This window comes from Ornithorhynchus anatinus, chromosome X2 (assembly GCF_004115215.2).
Source record: "Ornithorhynchus anatinus isolate Pmale09 chromosome X2, mOrnAna1.pri.v4, whole genome shotgun sequence".
Classification (NCBI taxonomy): Eukaryota; Metazoa; Chordata; class Mammalia; order Monotremata; family Ornithorhynchidae; genus Ornithorhynchus; species Ornithorhynchus anatinus.
This window is the reverse complement of record NC_041750.1, coordinates 4,523,431-4,546,137: the sequence shown is the minus strand read 5'-3', so window position 1 is coordinate 4,546,137 and position 22,707 is coordinate 4,523,431. Positions and strand designations below refer to the sequence as shown.

General features: G+C 54.0%; 2 protein-coding genes across 2 annotated transcripts; one reads left to right on the top strand and one right to left on the bottom strand.

The window, feature by feature from the left end:
• The first annotated feature begins 7,366 nt into the window (after positions 1 to 7,366).
• Positions 7,367 to 11,335, top strand: LOC103165913 (rab11 family-interacting protein 1-like). Its single transcript, XM_029052556.2, has 5 exons — positions 7,367 to 7,528; positions 8,587 to 8,925; positions 9,505 to 9,721; positions 9,882 to 9,975; positions 10,781 to 11,335. The coding sequence occupies exons 2-5, from the start codon at positions 8,621 to 8,623 to the stop codon at positions 11,263 to 11,265; spliced, it is 1,101 nt and encodes a 366-aa protein (XP_028908389.1). The 5' UTR covers positions 7,367 to 7,528; positions 8,587 to 8,620; the 3' UTR covers positions 11,266 to 11,335.
• A 2,655-nt stretch (positions 11,336 to 13,990) lies between these two features.
• On the bottom strand, positions 13,991 to 20,693 carry B4GALT7 (beta-1,4-galactosyltransferase 7). Its single transcript, XM_029052478.2, has 6 exons — positions 20,536 to 20,693; positions 18,242 to 18,607; positions 16,722 to 16,947; positions 16,384 to 16,467; positions 15,431 to 15,535; positions 13,991 to 14,502 (listed from the first exon to the last, which is right to left on the bottom strand). Exons 1-6 carry the CDS (start codon positions 20,580 to 20,582, stop codon positions 14,347 to 14,349), a joined length of 984 nt encoding a protein of 327 aa, XP_028908311.1. The 5' UTR covers positions 20,583 to 20,693; the 3' UTR covers positions 13,991 to 14,346.
• Between the last annotated feature and the right edge of the window lie 2,014 nt (positions 20,694 to 22,707).

The window sequence follows — 22,707 nt, the reverse complement described above, 5'->3', positions numbered from 1 at the left end:
TCAGTTACCTCATCTCTAAAATGGGATTAAGATTGTGAGCCTCACGTGCGACAACCTGATGACCCTGTATCTCCCCCAGCGCTTAAAACAGTGCTCTGCACATAGTAAGTGCTTAACAAACACCAACATTATTATTATTATTCACTCATCCATCCATCCAGTCATTCGTTCACTCGATCCTAGACACTGAGCCCCTACTGTCTGCAGAGCACTGGACTAAGCGATTGCAATCTACAATTTGGCAGACAGAGACAATCCCTAAGAGGCCGGGCTTGGGAGCCAGAGGTCGTGGGTTCTAATGCCCACTCTGCTACTTTTCGGCTGTGTGACTTTGGGCGAGTCACTTCACTTCTCTGGGCCTCAGTTCCATCATCTGGAAAATGGGGATGAAGACTGGGAGCACCCCATGGGCCACCCTGATTAGCTTGTATCTACCCCAGCACTTAGAACAGTGCTTGCCACATAGTAAGTGCTTAACAAATGCCACCATTATTATTATTATTATTACTACCCAACAACGGGCTCACACTCATTCATCCAGTCATTCATTCATTCAATCGTATTTATTGAGCGCTTGCTGCAGAACACTGGACTAAGCGCTTGGAACATACAATTAGGCAACAGATAGAGACAATCCCTGCCCAAAGACAGGTTCACACCCATTCACTCATTCATCCAGTCATTCATTCATCCAGTCATTCACTCATTCATTCAATCCTATTCATTCAGTCGAATTTATTGAACACTTACTGTGTGCAGAGCACTGAGCAGCAGAGCTCAGAACCACTGGGTCCATAACCAGTCCTCCACCTTTCGGGGGGAGGGGAAGGGTGAGGGGTGGAGGGCTTGACGGAAGCCCATTCGGTTGGAGCTACTAAGCTGCCCCAGTCAGCAGGGAGGCAGCTGGACACAGAGCGGTCAGTCTTGGGGGTGGCGAGGAGGGGGAAGGGGCAGGTTCAAAGGCCGAGAAGGAGGACAAAGGCTAAGACTGTGCTGGAAGTGCAGAGTGGCCGGGCCCCTAATCCCTTTCCTTGCCCCTCCGCACTGCTGGACAAAGGGGCCAAAAGGTGCCAGCCGGAATGTCCCCTCGGTTCCTCTGCCGTCCTCCCCTGGGGAGCCGCCTTTTGTTCTCGGGGGGCTCGGAGGGGCTTCCATCTGGACGCTGACACTCCCCTCTCCCCCTCCTTCTCTTTCTCAATCATTCAGTCAAACGTGGTCCTCCCCCACCACCCCCAGCCCTCCCTCCTCCTCCTTCCGCAACCTCAACATAATCAGCAGCAGCAGCAGCAGCATCATGGTATTTGTTAAGCATTCTCTACTGTGCCGAGGTCTGTTCTAAGCACTGGGGGAGAGACAAGGCAATGGGGGTAAGCCACAGTCACCATCCCACATTCATTCATCCATTCCACATGGATTCCCCCACTCCAAGTAGGAGGGAGAAAAGGCATTGGATCCCCAGTTTACAGATGAGGAAACTGAGGCCCAGATGAAGCGACAGGCACACAGAGCAGACAAGTGACAGAGCCGGGATTAGATTCCAGGTCCTCGGACTCCAAGGCCCGGGCTCTTTCCACTAAGGCATGCTGTAAGCTCATTGTGGGCAGGGAATGTATCTGTTTATTGTTGCACTGTCCTCTCCCAAGCACTTAGTCCAGTGCTCTGCACGCAGTAAGCACTCAATAAATCCAACCGAATGAACGAATGAACGTCCGTCCTGAGTCACCAGCTGGAAACGAGAAGGCCTGGCTCCTGGTCGGCCCATAAAGGAGCCACTCAGCGGGAGAATGAGTTCACGCTACACCCCGGCTGCCCGGGGGGTGAGGGGGTTGAGTGATTGGATGCCTCAAAAATTCCAGTCCCGGCAACGATTCTGCGTGTGTCTACTCCATTGGGGGGGTGGGGAACCCAGGCGGGGCCTGGGCAGCTTCCAGCTAGGTGGGGAAGAGGATGGAGGAGGGGACACCGTCCAGGCTTGTGTGGGGCCTGGGGCCTCGGGGCACCAAGCTGAGTTCTGGGCACCCGGACGGGCCGTGTTCTCAGACCTGTGCCAGCCCAGAGCCCGTTGTGAAATCCAACAGGAAGCCGAACCCGCCAGAGACGAGACGTCTGGAGTTGGGAGGAAGGCCGGGGCTTGGCGAATCACGGGCAGGTCAGAGGCGAGGAGAGTCCAGGGACAAGCCCCCGGGCTGGTGGAATCCAGTGCCGTCAGACAGAGGAGGGAACCGGGGTAATAATAATTATGGCATTTATTAAGCGCTTACTATTTGCCAGGCACTGTTCTAAACACAGGGGTAGATACAAGGTCATCGGGTTGTCCCACGTGGGGCTCGCAATCTTAATCCCCATTTTACAGATGAGGGAACTGAGGCACAGAGACGTTAAGTGCCTTGCCCAGGTCACACAGCGGACAAGTGGCGGAACCGGGATTAGAACCCACATCCTGTGACTCCCAAGCTCATGCTCTTTCCACTAAGCCACGCCACTTCCCCCGTGAGGGGTGAGTCTCTCCGCAGCCTGGAGACTGACTTGGTGTCTGGTGGAGACAGAGGAGACAGGGCCTGGAAGTCGGAGGAGCTGGGTTCGAACCCCGGCTCCACCTCTGGCCTGCTGTGTGATCTTGGACGAGTCATCTGGCTTCTCGGGGCCTCAGTATCCTCAGATGTAAAATGGAGATTCGATGCCCGTTCGCCCTCCTGCTTAAACTGTGAGCCCCGGGTGGGACGGGGACCATGTCTGACCTGATTAACTTGTACCTAACCCACCACTTGGGAGAGTAAGCTCTTAAAGTAATAATAGTAACGTGGAAGTCTCAGGACTTCACCCCTTTCAAGTAGATGTAGTTGTGTCTGACCTGATTACCCCAGCACTGAGAACTGGGCTTGGCAATGCTTAACAAGTACCATAATTATTATTATTATTATTATGTAGACTGTATATTTTAAACTCTATGCTCCTTGTGGGCAAAGACTATGTCTTCCATCTCTGTTCTGTCGGACTCTCCCAAGTTCTTATTACAGTGCTCACCCGCATTAGACTGTTAGCTCCTTGCGGGCAACTCTGTCACATTGAACTTTCCCAATCACTCACTACAGTGCTCACATCCAGTAGACTAAACAGTCAACCATATTTACTGATTGTTGAATAGTACAACAATCTATTGCTACTGTACTACACACTGTAAAACGCACTCTGAGTGCTTGGGAGAGCATTCATTCATTCAATAGTATTTATTGAGTGTTTACTGTGTGCAGAGCACTGTACTCAGCGCATGGAAGAGTACTGTACTCGTCCGCTCAACTGTATATATCTTCATCACCCTATTTATTTTGTTTAATGAGATGTACAACACCCTGATTCTATTTATTTGCTATTGTTTTAATGTCCCCTTGACTCTATTTATTGCCATTGTTCTTGTCTGTCTCCCCCGATTAGACTGTAAGACCGTCAAAGGGCAGGGACTGTCTCTATCTGTCACCGATTTGTACATTCCAAGGGCTTAGTACAGTGCTCTGCACATAGTAAGCGCTCAATAAATACTATTGAATGAATGAATGAGTACAATACAACAATAAACGACACGTTCCCTGCCCACAACGAGCTTACAGTCTAGAGACTGTAAGAGTACATTATAAAGCACAGTATAACACAGTAGGTAGAAATGTTCCCTGCCCACAAGGAGCTGACAGTTTAGAGGAGGATACAAACGTGAATATAAAGAAATGATGACTATTTACATAAGTGCTCTGGGGCGCTGGGGGGATACAAGGAAATCAGGTTGTCCCACGTGGGGCTCACAGACTTAAGCCCCATTTCACAGGTGAGGGAACTGAGGCACAGAGAAGTGAAGCGACTCGCCCAGAGTCACACAGCTGACAAGCGGCGGAGCCGGGATTGGAAGCCATGACCTCTGACTCCCAAGTTCGGGCTCTTTCCACTGAGCCATGCTGCTTGTCTAAGTGCTTCTTCCCAAGTGCTTAGTCCAGTGCTCTGCACAGAGTAAATACTTACAAATACCAACATTATTACTTAATAAATATCCCAGTGACCTTCAGACCCCGAATGACCTCACCACTGGCTTCCGGCCCAAACGAAGAGCCCGGACCCGACACACACAGCTGCCCACCTCGATGCCAACACAGAGTGTGGGGAGCTGCCCACCTCAATGGCAACACAAAGCACACCCGCCTTCCTCCCCTCCACGCTGCATCCCAGAACCGGCTCTCTCCCCACCCTTCCGCACTCACCCCGCACACTCTTCCGCCCCCGGGATGGAGCTCATGCTCAAAATACACAAAATGCTTCCTCGCCACCTCCTCGCCACACGCCTCCACACACGATGTGCAAACAAATTACACACACGCATGCCCTCCACGCACACGTCACGCCTGCTCAGAAAGGAGATGATATCTCCCATGTTTCACCCAATGTGTGGGGAGAGTGAGCTGTTCAAGTCCCCCAGGCCCCACTGAGTGGGTGGGCAGGATGCGGGCGGAAAGGGTCCCAGGCTGTCCAGCCTGGCAAGGATAATTATTACTGATGATAATAATAATAATAGTAGGGGTATTTTTTAAGCGCCAACTCTGTACCAGGCATTGTACTAAACTCTGGGGTGGATCCAAGCAAATTGGGCTGGACACAGTCCCTGTCCCACTTGGGGATTCACAGTTAATCCTGTTTTACAGAGGAGGAAACCAAGACCCAGAGAAGTGAAGTGACTTACCCGAGGTCATACAGCAGACAAGTGGTGGAACCAGGATCAGAACCTTGGACTTTCTGACTCCCAGGCCCGGGCTCTATCCACTAAGCCCCGAGATCTAACCACTTCCATTCGGAAATGACCAACATCTATCTTTCTTTCTTTCTCTGCCACCTGTCTGCTGTGTGACGCTGGGCAAGTCACTTCACTTCTCTGTGTCTCAGTGGGAGTGAGCCTGTGAGCCCCAAAAGGCACAGGGTCTGTGTCCAACCCGATTAGCTTGTATCCAGCCCAGTGCTTAGTACAGCACCCGGAAGATAATAAGTGCTTAGGCTCTCTAGGTCTTGTAAGGTAGTTGTGGGCAGGGAATGTGTCTGTTTATTGTTGTATTGTATTCTCCCAAGCACTTAGTACAGTGCTCTGCACACAGTAAGCACTCAATAAACACAATTGAACTAATGAACAAATACCACTACTATTATTATTATCATTATGAAGTATACTATAACAATCTCAGGGTTTACCATATAGCAGGCACTTAGAGCAGGCAAAATTACTATTAATATTAATGATTATATAATAATAATGGTAACAATAATAATAACGATGGTGATAATAAGTATCTTGGCTTAGTGGAACGAGCCCGGGCTTGGGAGTCAGAGAATGTGGGTTGTAATCCCAGCTCCGCTGTTTGTCTGCTGTGTGACCTTGGGCAAGCCCTTTCACTTCTCTGTGCCTCAGGTACCTCATCTGTAAAATGGGGATGAAGACTGTGAGCCCCACATGGGACAACCTGATTACCTGACCTGTATCTATCCCAGCACTTAGAACAGTGCTTGGCACATAGTAAGCCCTTAACAAATACCATTATTACTATTCCCTGTGCCCCCGTTACCTCATCTGTAAAATGGGGATGAAGCCTGTGAGTCCCCCTTGGGACAACCTGCTAACCTTCATTCGTTCAATCGTATTTATTGAGCGCTTACTATGTGCAGAGCAGCGTACTAAGCGCTTGGAATGTACAATTCGGGAACAGAGAGAGACCATCCCTGCCCAACACTGGGCTCACAGTCTAAACGGGGGAGACAGACAACAAAACCAAACCTTGTATCTATCCCAGCGCTAAGAACAGTGCTTGACCTATAGTAAGCGCTTAACAAATGCCATTATTATTATTATTACTGTCTTTTTCAGCTGGTTTTATCCTGCCTCAGTGGCAGGTTTATGCCGGCTTTAAGGTCATTCTTTATTGTTCCTGCCTGCCTCCTGGGCAATGAAAAGTTTCATTTTTACTTGTAATTTGAAGTTATTTACAGGAAAGGGTCCGATTTTAGCAAAAGAATGAATAACTCGGGGCGCTCAGGAGGGCGGTTTCGCAGGGAGTGTGTCTCCCTCTGGCGGACAAAACTGGGTATTGCCGCCAGCGCCTCCTCTTGGAAGAGGAGCTAATAATAATAATTAATAATAATGTTGGTATTTGTTAAGCGCTTACTATGTGCTGAGCACTGTTCTAAGCACTGGGGTAGATCCAGGGTAATCAGGTTGTCCCACGTGAGGCTCACAGTCTTAATCCCCATTTTACGGAGGAGGTAACTGAGGCACCGAGAAGTGACTTGCCCAAAGTCACACAGCTGACAGGTGGCGGAGTCGGGATTAGAACCCATGACCTCTGACTCCTAAACCCGGGCTCTTTCCACTGAGTCACGCTGCTTCTCTGCTACCGGTATAGGGATCAATCGATGCAACCATGGCACTTACTGAGCGCAGAGCACTGTACTGAGCGCTTGGGAGAGTGCCAGAGGGTTGGTCGACACGTCCTCCGCCCTAGGAACCTGAGCTCTAACGGGGGAGACAGATGCTAAAGTGAGATGCTTAATCGATGGAGCCCAGGCCTGGAAGTCGCAAGGACCTGGGTTCTAATTCCTGGTCCGCCCCCCCCCCATAACGTTGGTATTTGTTAAGCACTTACTATGTGCAGAGCACTGTTCTAAGCGCTGGGGTAGATAGAGGGTAATCAGTTTGTCCCACGTGAGGCTCCCAGTCTTCATCCCCATTTTACAGATGAGGTAACCGAGGCACAGAGAAGTGAAGTGACTTGCCCACAGTCACACAGCTGCCAAGTGGCAGAGGCGGGATTCGAACCCATGACCTCTGCCTTCCAAGGCCGGGCTCTTTCCACTGAGCCACACTGATGATTTTATTTATCTTGATGGTATTGATGGCTGACTACTGGTTTTGTTTTGCTGTCTGTCTCCCCCGTTTAGACTGTGAGCCCGTTGTTGGGCGGGGATCGTCTCTATCTGTTGCCGAATTGACCATTCCAAGCGCTTAGTCCAGTGCTCTGCACACAGGAAGCGCTCAGTACATACGACTGAATGAAATGTCTGCTGTGCGATCTTGGGCAAGCCACTTGACTTCTCCGGGCCTCGCTTCCCTCATCTGTAAAATGAGGACGGAGATTGTGAGCCCCACGTGGGACAAGGACCGCGTCCGGCCTGATTAGCCTTCATCTACCTCAGTGCTCAGTACAGTTGCCGAACTGTCCATTCCAAGGGCTTAGTCCCGTGTTCTGCACACAGGAAGCGCTCAATAAATACTAATGGATGAATGGATGAACCTCCAAATCCCTCCTCCCCCGCCCGCCCCCCGCCCTCGCACCTGCCACGGGAGGCCGCGCGTGCTCGAGGCCCCACCGGGGGCCACCTGCCGCTGCGGGCTCCTTTGTGCCTGCGCGGGACCCTCCTCCTCCAACCCCCTCATCATCCCCATCACCCCCCCGACGGCGCCGGGAGCGGCCACGGGCCCCAGCCGGGACCCCCGGCCCCGCCTCGGGTAACGGTTGCCCACCTCCCTGACCCTGACCCCGGCCAACGGCCTGCCCTCCCCTCCAACTTCCCTCCATGTCCCAAACCTGCCCGGCCCTTGGCAAGCCCCTGGTCCTGCCCCCCCCCCCCCCCCGCCCACCCCCCACCCCACATCTTGGTGTTTGTTGCAAGGTTTCATCCTGTGATCCCGGCCCGAAGCCCGTTGCACGGATGTCCTCCTCCTCTAGCCCACTGGCAGTGAGGCGCATTTATTGAGAGTTTACCGTGGGCAGACCACTGTCCTAAGGGCTCGGGAGAAGTCACTACAACAATAAACAGACACATTCCATACCCACAAGAAGCTGACTGTCCTGGCTCCGGGCCTCCCTCCTTCCCCGCTCCCCTGCCCCCTCTGAACCCCATCCTCCCCTTTCCCCATCCTCCCCCTGCCCTCTCCCATCTCCATCCCCCCTTCCCCACTCTTTCTGCCTCCTCCCGCCTCCATCCCCCCTCCCCACTCTTTCTGCCCCCTCCCACCCTCACCTCCCACTCCCTTCTGACTTCCTCCCTTTGTTCTTCCCCCATCTCCCTGCCCCACAGCACTTATGTATATATCTGTCACTTCATTTATTTCTACTGATGTCTCTTTATTTGTACTGATGCCCGTCTCCACCCTCTAGACCGTGAGCTCGTTGTGGGCAGGGATTGTCACTTCTAATTGCTCTACTTTCCCAAGCGCTAAGTACAATGCTCTGCATACAGTCAGCGCTTAATAAAGACAGTTGGATGAATGAATGAATCTGTCCCTTTCGCCACTCTCCTGCCCCCTCCCACCTCCATCGTCCCCCTTCCCCACTCTGTTTTTGCCCCTTCCACCCCCTTCCCCACCCTCTTTCTGTACTCTCCTTCCTCCTCCTGCCCCTCTCCTCCTTTCCCACCCTCTTTCTTCCCCTTCCCCCGGCATCTTCCCCCTCTTCTCCACTCTTCCCCGGCCCCCTCCCGGTCCTCCAGTTCCTCTCCCACCTTCCCTCCCCGCTGATTCACGGACTTGGGTGAACTGCCCCCCCCCGGCCATGTCCCCCGCAGGACGCTGGAGGCGAAGGAATGGCATCCAACTCACATGCAGGTGACGGTCGTGCGGGCTGAGGCCCTCCTGCCCAAGGGAGGCACCGGGCTCAGCAACCCGTACGTGGTCATCCAGCTGGGGAAACAGAAGTACATGACGTCGGTGGTGCCTCGCAGCCTGAACCCCGAGTGGCAGGAGGAATGTGTCCTGCAGCTGCCCGGCCAACTGGACGGGGCTGAGGAGCACGGGCTCACCCTCAGGGTGAGACACCGTGCCCAGTGGCGCCCAGACCCGCTCTTGGGCCAGGCCAGCGTGTCACTTCAACAGCTATTCCACGACAAAAGGAAGAGGAACAACGAGTGAGCGGACCTGACCTAACCCTTCCACCCCACCCCCAGGGCCCCCAAGCAGGGTCTCAGGCATCAGCTGCTTCATTCATTCATTGTCCTATTTACTAAGCACTTACTTTGTGCAGAACGCTCTACAAAGGGCTTGGGAGAGTACAATATGATAGACACATTCCCTGCCCACAACGAGCTTAGAGAGACAAGCTTCAGAGAAGCAGCTTGGCCTAGTGGGTAGAGCAAGGGCCTGGGAGTCACAGGACCTGGGTTTCTAATCCCAGTTCCGCTGCCTGTCTGCTGGGTGACCTTGGGCAATCATTAATAAAATAAATAGAATAATAAATATGTACAAATATACACAAGTGCTGTGGGCGGGGAGTGGGGTAAAGCAGAGGGAGGGAGTAGGGGCGATGGGGAGGGGAGGAGGAGCAGAGGAAAAGGGCTCAGTCTGGGCAGGCCTCCTGGAGGAGGAGAATTTTCAGTAGGGCTTTGAAGGGGGAAGAGAGCTAGTTAACAAATATCACCGTTATTATTACAGAATAATATGGAACAATCATTATGGCATTTTTAGGATGAAAATGTCTTTTTGGACAGGTGGTTCCGCCTACACTCCAAGAGTGGGAAGACCAAGAAGACCCTAGGGAGCTTGCAGCTTAACATCCAGTTCATGGAGATCTTGGGCCAAAGCACCAGGACCACCCCGTCCAGTAATACCTGCGGGTCCCGGTCCTCTTTAAGCCAGCTCCGCCACAGGCTGACGATCAAGAGGTCCAAGATGTACAAAGGAGTATCGCTACTCTTGTCAGGCACGGTATGTTTAGAACCCTTGATTTTTGTGTGCGGATGTGTGTGCGGTATTTAATTGCTTACTTGGTGTCAAGCACTGATCTAAGTGCCGGGATAGACACAGGTTAATGGGGCCCGAAGCCCACAGCTCCGTGACATCTGCGTATTTGTTTCCCCTCAATCAGTCCACGGTGGAGGACAGTGCCAAGGACTCTGAATCAGAAGAGGTAGCCACGGTGGCCATCCCCGGCTCATCAGGGTGCACCATCCGAGAGAGAGGTGAGCTCCTGCAGAGGATCAGAGGGGGCAACCTCTGATCTGAGAATGGGAAATATTCAGGGTCCAGCACACCCTAGGGAGCTGAAGAGTGAACCACCGGGTGAAGGAGACTGAGGAGGGTCTGAATAAAGTGAAGTCCCCTTCCAAAACAAAGGGGAAGTAGCTTCAAAACTGGGAGGATTTGGGTGAAGGAGTTTAAGGTTTGGTCTGTAGCCTACTTCGCTGTGGAATCGTCGGGGCGCTGAAGAGCAGGGACCCACTCACTTCTCGGAAGTAAAAATTTCCTTTTGGTTGGCCTGTAGAGTCCCAAACCTGTTTATCCAGGTATCCCTTATCAATCAATCAATCAATCAATCAACCAGTGGTACTTATCAAGTACTTACTATGGGCAGAACACTATATTAAGCGCTTGGGAGAGAACAGAATTAGCAGACACGTTCCCTGCCCAGAACGAGCTTACAATCTAGAGGGGAGTCAGACATTAATATGAATCAATAAGTAATTTGTAATATATAATTTAAAGATATGTAAGTGCTGTGAGCTTGGGGGTAAGGCGAATATTAAATGTCCCTGAGAGCCTATATAGAATCTTCCCGGTGGCCCTGTGTAGCCCAAACAGATGTTCTGAATCTATTTGTTAATAGTAAGCGGTCGATAAACCCCACTGACTGATGGATTGGTGCAGCAGCGAGGCCCGTGGCCTTAACCAACGTCCGCCCCCGGTACCATGAGGAGGGTTCTGTTTTAGACCAAGAGACCCACCTCTGGTTCACCTCCACGTTGTTTGTCTCCTTCCCCCGGCCAGCGTCACCTGTGGAGAAATTTTTTTCGTGCTCCACCGTGGAGGAGAACTTCCAGACCTTGGGGTTCACAATCCACGCCTGCCAAGAGAAATTCCAGGACTTGAATCACCTCCCCTACTGCTCGTGTGAGGCGACCTACCTCTCGGACAACTCCCCGACCTGCAGCCCCTCTCTCCCGCAGAGGCTCCCGGGGCCCCCCGAGAAAGCCTGCGAAATGGGTCTCCCACTCCTCCCAAACACATCCATCCAACCGGAGACCTGGAACAAGACCCCGCTGGCCTCCGAAAGGCTAAACCACCAGGTGCTGCCCCAGCAGGACAGACTCCAGGCCACGGTCCCTTCCTGCTTGATCCCTGAGCCTCCAGGCTCATCCCCCTCCAAGATGCCCCAGGGATCCAGCTCCCAGCCTCAGCAGCAGGAGGCTCAAGGCTTCCGGGAGTGCTATAATTCCTGCCTCAACTGCTTTGGTCTCTCCATCAATGCCTGAGAGCTTCCACTTCTCTGGCCAACTTCTGTTTAAAAAAAAAGAAAAAAAATAAAGATTGACCTAAACACCCTTGGCTAGTTACAGTGTGGATTTTGGTAAACAGTGTTTTCCGCAGAAGAGACTGTCAGTCCTTTCCTTTGTTGCTCCTCTCTTTAGGAACGAACTGCACGTTCACTCCAAAATCTGAGTTAAGCCCCATTTTGATTCCCTCTCTCTCTCCTGCCCACCCGCACAGGGTTTCAAGCATAAAGACCGACAGTTTGAATTATTTGGAGCTTTGAAGTGGATTTTCTTCCCACTTCCCTCGGCCCAGGGGGAACAGGGCAAGTTAAGTGACTTTCCCCAAGTCAGAGAAGCGGCGGAGCCGGAATTAGAACCCAGGTCCTTCTGACTCCCAAGCCCATGCTCTACCTACTAAGTCACACTAGGGGTGTAGTGCCCGGAATCAGGAGTTGGCACAGCTGAAGCCAAATCCTCCAGAGGGCAAGGTGAAGAGCCCAACCGAAGAGAAATGTTCAGGTTACAGAAAAAGCCTCATGTTCATATTCTCTTAGCATTTTTACCTGATCTGTTTTAGATCGACGTGGTATGATATCAGATCCCTACTTAGCCTGAAGGGATCCCTTAAATCAGTTCAACAAGAGGTGCACACGTCCCATAGCCCCGTAGTTCTCCATCTGGGTTGCCTAAATTTGTAGAACTCACGGTGAGAAATGTTAACTTTTTCTACGGCCATGTTCTTAAGGCTCTGCCCAGTCAGTAAGATGGCCTTCTTCCAAGAGCTCAGTGGAAACTCGAAGGGCTTCGAGGGCTCTCATGGCCACGGCTGCCATGCCCTCCTCACCCACTGCCTTGGCACAACCTCTGCCCCTTTCTTCCTTTTTCCACTGCTCTGTTCCCGAAACATGAGATGACAACAACTAGAAAGGTGGATTCTGGAAACGAGGGTGGGCATATTTCATGTGTTTAGAGGAACATAGCCCACCTCAGGGGAAGAAGAGGCCTGAGGCTACCCCCTCCATGCCCCATCCTAATTGCAGAGGGGATGTTCCCGGATAAGGGTGGAGGAAAGGAGAGTTCCACGGTGAGAGCAGTGTCGGTCCCCCGGGTTCTGGGAAAAGTTATTCTTGCAGACGGTTTATTTCTGGAATCTCTCCCCAACTGGGGTGTAGCCGGCAGAACTGCCTGACCCAGTTCTCCCTGCATCTCACAAAATGGGCGTTAGAGAATTGAGGAGACAGCTTGGCGCCACCATGTTAAAGAAGAGTGGGCAGCCAGGGGATCGTTTTAGATGCGGAAGGGGGGAGATTTGGTGCCTGTGAATGGGCATTCAGGCTCAGCTCTCGGCCCTGGCCCTCAAGAACATCCTGCCAGCCTGCTCCACCGGGAAAGCCCTGAGAGGAGAGCTGACCCACTCCGGTACCGGCTACAGTGTCTGAAGGACCATGGTTCTAATTCCAGCTCTGCCACTTGTCTGCTGCGTGACCTTAGGCAAGTCACTTCTCTGGGCCTCAGTTACCTCATCTATAAAATGGGGATCAAGGTTGTGAGCCCCACGTGGGACAGGGACTATGTCCAACCCGATTACCTTATATCTACCTTAGTGCTTAGTACGGTGCCTGGCACACAGTGCTTTACGAATACCACAATTATAATAGTAATAATAATGTTGGTATTTGTTAGTGCCCTCCTGAGGTACCAGAGATGCTGGGCGTGAACCCAATGGGACCATGGCTATTATAGGGTCCAGCCTGGATTGATCGATTATACAAACTCTTCCTCCTCCTCCTCGCCCCACCCGCCCCCTCCATGCCCAGGCCCGACACACAGAAGAGAGCAACCAGACTCCAGTTCGGCTCCTCTGGCTGGGTCCCGGGCAGCCGTGCAACTTCCTTTAGTGTCCCACACCCCCTCCCTGCATCTCTCCTCTCTCACTCAGTTTGCCGGCCAGCAAGGACCCCTGAGAAGCTCCACTAAATCAGAAGCTCCTTGAAGACAGAGACCCTTTCCACGACATCTTCTGTCCTCTCTCAGGGGCCTAGTACAGTGCTCTGCCTCCAGCCGGTGCTCAGTAAATAGGGTGGGGCTTCTGCACCAGGCCGTGGGCTGGGTCTGAGCCTCTTCTCGGGGGTGGGGGCCCAGATCGGACCCCTTTGCAGCGGGGGGAGGGGCAGGGAGTCGAGGGCTGGTGAATTTGAACGAGGGCATCCCGCTGGCCCTTGTTCTGATCCAGCATCTCCGCTCCTACATAAGTTGAGAAAGGGCCCTGTGGCTCCCCTGGATGGTAAAGGAGCCCAGTGGAGCCTACAGAGGATGAAGGTGAGCCCTCCTGTGGGGGTTAATAATAATAATAATAATAATAATGATTCTGGTATTTGTTAAGTGCTTACTATGTGCCAAGCACTGTTCTAAGTGCTGAGGTAGATACAAGGTAATTGGGTTGTCCCATGTGGGGCTCACAGTCTTCATGCCCATTTTACAGATGAGGTACCTGAGGCAAGAGAAGTGAAAGGGCTTGCCCAAGGTCACACAGCAGACAAGAGGCGGAGCTGGGATTAGAACCCACGTCTTTTGACTTCCAAGCCTGGGAGAGGGAGAGAAAGAGAGAGAGAGGGAGAAATTCTCTCTCAGGGGTAGAGGTGAGTGAAGCTGATGGGGATAAGGGGGAGTAGGGAAGACGCACAGGACCCCTTGCTGGGGACAGAAGCCGCACGCTGGAGACGGCTGCAGAGTTCAGCGCAGGGGAGCCCGGGCCACGAGCCCAGGGTTACTCTTTATTGCTGTCCAGCCCGTCGGACTGACCTCCAGAGCCCGCCCTCCTCAGTCGCACCGGCCAGCTTGAGTCTGGGCCGGGGGAGAGCGGAGCCGGCCGCGGTGGCTGACCACGGCCCTGTAGCCTCCGGCCCTCAGGCCCACCGGGGCGGGGGAACAGGGGGGTTCCCCGCTGGCTTCCTCGGGGCCCGGGGCCCCTCCCACGTGGTCCTGGCGTCCAAAACCCCCGGGCTGTGGGAGAACGGGGCGCGCAGGTGGGCCGGGGCTCCCGGCGAGGACATATGGATGGGAGGCCGGGGTGGCGGCCGCTCAGCCAGAGGAGCACCAGGGCGTCTGGGCCGGGTCGCAGTCCAGAAGGATGTTGAGGACGGTGCAGGGGGCCCCGCCCACGGTGAGCGCGGTCCGAGAATCCACGCGGTACCGGACGTTGCTCAGTCCTCCTTCCTTGTCCACCTTGAACTGTTCCTGAAGGGGGTCGGGGCCCGGAGGGGAGACAGAAGAGAGGGGCTCAGGCCCCAGCCCGCCCGGGAGGCCGACGGAGCCCGGCCCCACCCAACGGGGCCGGGACGGTGGGGCTGGGGGCTGAACCCCTAGCCGGACCAGAGGCGAGGGGGCAGGAGCAAGGCTACGCCTAGAACCTAGGCTTCCCTAATCTCTCTAGAGCTCCTCATTCACTCATTTGTATTTATTGAGTGCTTACTATGTGCAAAGCACTGTACTAGGCGCTTGGAAAAGGACAATATAATAATAATGGTGATATCTCTTAGGTGCTTACTATGTGCCAGATACTATATCAGACACTGGGGTAGACAAGATAATCGGGTCCCTCCCTCCCAGTGACAGGACGGAGCTGACAGGGGGCGGGGGAAGCAGAGGATTGCCTTCCCCCAACTCTGATCATCAATAGTCTTTTTTGTGCTCTTACTCTGGGCAGAGCACTGTATTAAGCGCCTGTGGGCGAATGATAGAGAAAACAGGCACGATCCCTCAGGGAGCTGACAAGCTAGCGGTGGGAGACGGACTCTAAAAGCAATTTCCGGTGGGGAGAAGCGGTAAGCGTTCAAAGATGGGGACAGGTGTGAAACAGGAGGTGAGCACTCCAGTGCCTAGGTAGGGCTGAAACAGCAATTAAGGTAGGGGAAGAGGGGTAGGGAGATGAGAGATGAATCAAGGAAGGCCTCCTGAAGGAGGTGTCATTCAGGAGGGCTTTGTGGATGGGGCGAGCAGTAGTCTGCTGGATGTGGAAGGGTCGGGGAATTCCGGGCAGGAGGGAGGGAGGGCATGAGCAAGGGGTGGATGGTGAGCGAAGAGAAAGGTTCGACCCCCCGCACCACCGCCCGCAGGGTCCCTCGCCACCAACCTCCGCTCCCGCGCCCACCCCGCGAGCCGGTACCTGCTTCTGGGCCGCGATGCGTTTCTGGTCCCTCTTGCGCCAGGCTGGGTCGTGCAGGTGGCGGAAGGTCTTGTAGCCCGTAGTTATGCCCGAAGGGCGGAACAGCTGGGGGGAAACCATCAAAAAGCACAGGAAGTGGACAGAAGAAGCTGCCCCTCCTACCAATCCCACCCTGCCCCAAACTGCAGGAGGACACAGCCTGTTTGGGGTGCTGGGGGTAATCTATATAATAATGCTTACGGTATCCGTTAAGCGCTTACTATATGCCAGGCACTTTACTAAGCGCTGGGATGGATACAAGCTATGCATTGGGCCTCGCTCTAGACTCTCTCTCCCCACTCAGCCCAGCTATTTAACATCTACCATGGGTAGGGCACTGTGCTGGGCACTTGAGAGTCTACAACAGACTAGGGAGTTATGATTATTATTATTCTAGCATTTAAGCGCTTACTATGTGTCAAGCACTGTTTGGAGCCCTGGGGTAGAAACTTGTTGAACAGGTGGACACAGCCCCTGTCCCACAGGGGGCTCACAGTCTGTGCAGGAGGAAGAAAAGGCACTGAATACCCACTATGGATGAGGAAGCGGAGGCCACAAGAAGTGAAGCAACTTGCCCAAGGTCACACAGTACGCAACGGGCAGAGCCGGAATTAGAACCCACATCCTCTGATTCCTGCCATCTTTCCCCTAGGCCGTGCTGCTGCGGGCTCTCAAGGAATTTACAAGCTAGCTGAGGAGAGAGACCTTAGATCAAGATGGGGAAAACTGTGGGAACCACTTGGGAGACGACAAAAGGAGACGGTAGGTCCGATCTCCGTCCTCCAGGCTCTTAACTCTGACCCTTTGCTCACACCCACCCCCATCAAATCGGGCAGACCCAAGGTCTTTTCGGAGCCTGGCCTCCGCCCCCCACCCCGCACCCCCGGTCCTGGAGCGAGGGCGGTAGGAGGTACCTGAAGCCCGGCCCCCCGGATGCGGCGGTAGAATTCATCGTCCTCTCGGCCCCAGCCCCAGAAGCGGTTGGACATACCATTGCACTGGCGGAGAGAGAGAGAGGTGGGATCGTTGAGCCCGGGGGCCGAACCACCTCCACAGCCTCACAGTTCCCTGCTCCGGGATAATGGGGGGACAGAATCACATCCCGGTTCTCCCTCCCTTTTGGACCGCGAGCCCCAGGCGGGACCGGGACGGCATCCGCTACCTACCCCAGAGCCGGCCGCAGGGCAGCGGCCCTCCCGCCCGCTGCACGATGCCCACCGGCCCCAAGCTGGGGGTGGGGGCGGGGCCTCACCAGCCGGTAATGTTGCTTGGTGAGGAGCAGGATGCCGCCCACGTATGTCTTGTAATGGTAGAGCGGGTGCAGGTCGGGTGACGCCACGTGGAAGGGCCCAGCCTCCGGGAAGCTGTAGTCGAGCGCCTCGTTGACGGGCAGCAGGTCCACGTCGTGCATGGCGATATAGTCCGTGCCATTGCCGCTCTCCAAGAAGCCCACGTTGATCAGGGATGCCCGGTTAAATCTGCGGGGCGGGGTGGTGGCCATTCATTCATTCATTCAATCGTATTTAGTGAGCGCTTACTATGTGTAGAGCACTGTACCAAACGCTTGAGAGAGTACAGTGTAACAATAAGCAGACACATTCTCTGCCCACAACAAGCTTACAGTCTAGAGGGGGAGACAGACATTAATAGAAATAAATAAATGTCAGATATGGACTGGAGTGGTGTGGGGCTGGGAGGGGGGAATGAATAAAGGGAGCAAGTCAGGGCGACGCGGCAGGGCGTGGGAGAAGAGGAGAGGAGGGCGTAGTCAGAGAAGGCCTCTTGGAGGAGTTGGGCCTTCAATAAGGCTTTGAGGGTGGGGAGGGGAGTCACTGTCTGTGGAATCTGAGGAGGGAGGGCGTTCCAGGCCAGGGGCAGGAGGCGGGCAAGGGGTTGATGGCAACTCCCGCGTGCCGGGGCAAACCCACCCACAGTGCCCGGTGCAACGTTTGGCATGGCCACAGCCCTTAATGCCATTATTCCTATCCCGACTATCCATTGACGGTATTTACTTAGCACTTTACTCTGGGAAGAACATTGTACTACGCGCTTGGGAGAGCGCTTTGTGTCCATCACCTCAGCTACAGCGTGAGATCCTCGAGGGCAGGGATCAGGTCACCTAACTCTCCTGGTCTGTGCCGAGTACATGATCCAGTACTCCGCACCCAGTAGACCATCAACTCCTTGAGGGCAGGGATCACGCCCACGACCTCTATTGTCTTCTCTCTAGCACTTAGCCCAGTGCTCTGCCCATGGCAGCCTGTAAGCTCCTTGAAGGCAGGGATGGTCTCTGACTGCTGGACTTGCCCAAGAGTTGGCAGCGTGGCTCGGTAGAAAGAGCACAGGCTGGGGACGCAGAGGTCATGGGTTCTAATCCCAGCTCCGCCGCTTGTCAGCTGTGTGACTTTGGGCAAGTCACTTGACTGCTCTGTGCCTCAGTTACCTCAACTTTAAAATTGGGGATTAAGACTGTGAGCCCCTTGTGAGACAACCTGATGGCCTTGTATCCTCCCCAGTGCTTAGAACAGTGCTTGGCATACAGTAAGCACTTAATGAATGTCATCATCATTATTATTATTACCACGCTCAGCACACAGCAGGAGCTTGGGAAACACTACTGACAGATTGGCAGCAGGCCAGAGGGGTAGTGCCGGGCCTAGATGAAGGGGGTGGTGGGGCTGGGCCAGCCACTGCTTGACCTTGAGCCCCAGGAGTAGCCAACTTGGAGCTCCTTCTCCTCCTCCTCTTTTTCTTCCTCCTCCCCCGGCCTACCTGAAGTGATCCACCTGGTTGAGGATGTAGATATGGTGTCGGATCTTCTTCTTGCTCAGGAAGCGGTGCATGTAGGGAACGAATACCAGGAGCTCCTCGAAGCGCTCCCGGAAAGGGACCAGCAGCGCAAGGCGGTGGGGATCCCAGGACGGGTCCTCCTCAAAATGGACCGGGCCCGGGTCACAAGCCCTCTGTGAACCGGGGGCCGCCGCGGCCTCCTCCCCCCAGGCCCGCTCCCGGCGGTCCCCGTCCCCGGAGCAGCTGAGCTGCAGCCAGAGCAGGGAAAGGAAGCCCAGGACCAGGCAGGCGAAGAAGAGGCGGAACACGGTGCACCTTCGGGGCGCCATCCCCAGTGGCAGGCGGGACCTAGGACGGGGGAGAGGGGGATAGCAGTCAGGGCTGGGGGGACCGGAGACCCCCGCCTCCAGAGGGTCTGCCCGCCCGAAGGAAGCTGACTCGCTCCGTCCCCCGCTCCCTCGGAGCCTGGAGTCCGAGCCCCACCAGCCCCTGCGCCATAACTCTCCCACCTGGGCAGCCTGGGGGGCGGTGGGGGGACGACTCCGATTTCAGAAGAGAGCACCCCCTCCCCGCTCCTGAGGGTTAGTAGGGGAGCAGAGTGGGATAGAATTTAAATCAATAAGCAGTAAGCGCTCAATAAATACGACTGAATGAATAAATGAAAGTGTGCAGAGCTCCGTACTAAGCTCTTGGAAAGTACAATACAGCAAAAAAGAGAGGCGATTCCCACCCATGACAAGCTCATGGTCTACGGGGGGGCAGATGGATGTCAATCCAACTAAACAAGTGTGGACAGAAATCAGAAGAATTATAGATATATCCTCAGAGGCGCCAGAGACATTCAGGTACACAGAGGGAGACAAAGCCCTGAATAATAATAATGATAATAATGGTATTTGTTAGGCACTTACTATGTGCCAAGCACTGTTCTAATTGTTGGGGTAGATACTAGGTAATCGAATTGTCCCACGTGGGGCTCACCATCTTTATCCCCATTTTACAGATGAGGTCACTGAGGCCCAGAGAAGCGAAGCGGCTTGCCCAAGGCCATACAGTAGACAAGTGGCGGAGCCAGGATTAGAACCCACATCCTCGTACTCCCAGGTCCGGGCTCTTGCCACTGAGCCAAGCGGCTTCTCAAGGAGCCTGGCAGAGGCAGCGCGGGGCAGAGACACGAGCGGGGAGACAGGCACGTGGGGGGCAGGGGGTGGGGGTTGGCAGTAGAGAGGCAGTGTGGCTTAGTGGAAAGAGCCCGGGTTTGGGAGTCAGAGGTCACGGGTTCTAATCCCGACTCTGTCGATTATCAGCTGTGTGGCCTTGGGCAGGCCACTTCGCTTCTCTGTGCCTCAGTGACTTCATCTGTAAAATGGGGATGAAGACTGTGAGCCCCAAGTGGGACAACCCGATGACCCTGTATCTCCCCCCCACGCTTAGAACGGTACTCTGCACATTGTAAGCACTTAACAAATACCAACATTTTTATTATTAAAATGGGGATGAGGACTGTGAGCCCCATGTGGGGCACCCTGATTATCTCGTATCTACCCCATTGCTGAGAACAGTGCTCGGCACACAGTAAGCACTTACGAAATACCAGTACCATCATCATCACTCCGCGGACCCTCTCACCTTCTGCTGCTCCCCCCCGGAGGTCGGGGGGGGGGGCCCGAGGCTCCCAACCTGCCACCTCCCCCCGTGTGTGTGTGTGGGGGGGGACCCCGCATTCATTCATTCCATCGTATTTCCTGAGCGCTTCCTGCGGGCAGAGCACTGGGCTAAGCGCTGGGGAACGATTCTGCGCAGCTCAGTGGCAAGAGCCAGGGCTGGGGAGTCCGAAGTTCTTTCAATCATTCATTCAGTAGTATTTATTGAGCGCTTACTATGTGCAGAACACTGTACTAAGCGCTTGGAATGGACAAATCGGTAACAGATACAGTCCCTGCCCTTTGACGGGCTTACAGTCTAATCGGGGGAGTCGGACAGACAAGAACAATAGCAATCAATAGAATCAAGGGGATGAACATCTCATTAAAACAAATAAAGAAAATCAAGGCGATGTCTTGGCGATGGGGTCGTGGGTTCTAATCCCCCCTCCGCCACCTGTCAGCTCCCACTCACTTCTCGGGGCCTCAGCGGGAAGAGGAGGCTGAAGACTGGGAGCCCCACGGGGGCCAACCTCGATCTCCCCCAGCGTTTACAACAGCGCTGGGGACATAGTAAGCGCTTAACAAATCTTATGTTTTTTTGATGATGAGATTGGGCGGGGACGGCCTGACCTGGAGTCCTCCCAGGGCAGGCGGGGCTTCCTCCGGGCCGGGAACATCCTGGGCGGGGACGGCGGTGCATGGAGGGGTTTCGGGGCTCCGGGGCCCGGCCGGTCCCGCCGCCCCGTCTAGGCGGCGCCTGGGCCTCCCGCTCCTCCGGTGGCTCCTCCGGTCGGTCCTCCGGTCCGCCCTCCCCTCCGCCGCTCCGGGTCCCCCCGCAAACCCGCCTCCTCCCGTTCCGGCGCCGCAAACGTTCCGCCCTGCCCACGGACACCAGCTGGACACCCGCCGATTTGTCCCTTCCAAGCGCTTAGTCCAGTGCTCGGCACATAGTAATACGATTGAATGAATGATGTTGGTATTTGTTAAGCGCTGACTCTGTGCCGAGCACTGTTCTAAGCGCTGGGGGAGATACAGGGTCATCAGGTTGTCCCCGTGGGGCTCAAAGTCTTCATCCCCATTTTACAGATGAGGTAACTGAGGCCCAGAGAAGTGAAGTGACTTGCCCACAGTCACACAGCTGGCAAGTGGCAGAGCCGGGATTCGAACCCATGATCTCTGACTCCTAAGCCCATGCTCTTTTCAATGAGCCACGCTGCTTCTCTGGGGTAGATACGAGATCATCAGGGTGCCCCACATGGGGCTCACAGTCCTCATCCCCATTTTAATATAATAATTTTGGTATTTGTTAATGAATGAATGAAGAGAAGCGAAGTGACTTGCCTAAGGTCACCCGGTGACCTAGTCTTTAAAATGGGGATGAAGACCGTGACCCCTACAATGGACAACCTGATGACCTTGGATCTACTCCAGGGCTTAGAACAGTGCTTGGCACGTAATAAGCGCCTAACAAATACCGTTATTATTATTATTAAGTAGCAGAGGCAGGATTAGAAACCATGACCTTCTGACTCCCAGGCCCATTCTCTAACCACTATGCCATGGACTTCTCTGCTACGTAACCTTGGGTAAGTCACTTCACTTCTCTGTGCCTCAGTGACCTCATCTGTAGAAGAGGGATTGAGACGGTGAGCCCACATGCGACAGGGATTGGGTCCAACCCCATTTGCTTGTATCCATCCCAACGCTTAGTACAGGGTCTGGCACACAGTAGACGCTTAACAAATACCACAATTATTATTTATTATTATTGAGTACTTAAGTGGTGAGGAGTGAAGTGCACAGATGATGCAGTAGGGAGGGAAATGGGGGTGGGAAGATGAGAGGTTAGTCAGGGAAGGCTTCCTGGAAGAGATGGGATTTTAGTAGGCTTTGAAGATGGGTAAAATGGTAACCTGTTAGATATGAAGAGAGAGAGGGTTTCAGGCCAGAGGAGGAACTTGAGCAAGAGGTTGGCCATGAGAGGTAAGAATGAGATCCAGTGTCTAGGTTGGGAGCAAAGTGTTTGGGTGGCTGGGGTGTACTGGGAGAGGAGTGAGGATGAATTACTGGGAGAGCAGACTGAGCGTCTTAAAGCCGATGTAAAGAACTTCTGTTTGATGGGGAAGCGGGTGGGCAATCACTGGAGGTTTGAGGACTGGGAGATGCGTACATAATGATGTTTTAGAAAAATGATCCGGGCAGGGGTGTGAAATATAGACTTGGAGATGGGAAAGTCTGGAGGAAGGGCGGTCAACAAGGAGGCTAATATCACAGTTGAGATGGAAGAGGACAGAATTGAAGGGGAGTCCCCACTGCTAAGGCTTCCCTTCACATGTCTTGGGAACCCCTTCCCTAGCTCTAGCCCTTGGACTTGACAGTGACAGCTCTGCTTCTCTCCAAATCTCCCCCCTTACCCGAAACTCCCACCGGCCATCTACTACATATACACACCCCTTAGGTCGCGGGGTAGGGTTGGGGATCAGAATCAATCTGAGGAAATGATGCCTGACGAAAATCTTCAGGGATTTTGGACTCTGACTTAGGACAGCAGTTGACACCTTGCTCCTGCCTCACTCTACAAGGTCTTAGGTCTTAGCAGCGAGCCCTCCCTCCCTAACCCTGGAGGGAACTGAATCCTTTCCCTGGCTGGAAGAAACTGACCAAAATTAGCCACCCTCCTCTTGTCAGCCAGCTCCACTGTCATCCCTTCCCTTACAGGCAGCAAGGCCTAATGGAAAGAGCACGCGGAACTCGGAGGCCCCGAGTTCTAATCCCAACACCGCCACTTGCCTGCCCTGTGAC

Bases quoted from the DNA above. Each gene is read 5' to 3' on its own strand.
- LOC103165913 (XM_029052556.2), top strand. From the start codon at position 8,621: ATGCAGGTGACGGTCGTGCGGGCTGAGGCCCTCCTGCCCAAGGGAGGC. The intron at 8,926-9,504 runs GTGAGCGGACCT...CTTTTTGGACAG, and splicing joins AAAAGGAAGAGGAACAACGA to GTGGTTCCGCCTACACTCCA. The intron at 9,976-10,780 runs GTGAGCTCCTGC...TCCCCCGGCCAG, and splicing joins GTGCACCATCCGAGAGAGAG to CGTCACCTGTGGAGAAATTT.
- B4GALT7 (XM_029052478.2), bottom strand. From the start codon at position 20,582: ATGTTCCCGGCCCGGAGGAAGCCCCGCCTGCCCTGGGAGGACTCCAG. The intron at 16,948-18,241 runs GTAGGCCGGGGG...CCCGCCCCGCAG, and splicing joins AACCAGGTGGATCACTTCAG to ATTTAACCGGGCATCCCTGA. The intron at 14,503-15,430 runs GTACCGGCTCGC...GACCCCCTTCAG, and splicing joins GCATCGCGGCCCAGAAGCAG to GAACAGTTCAAGGTGGACAA.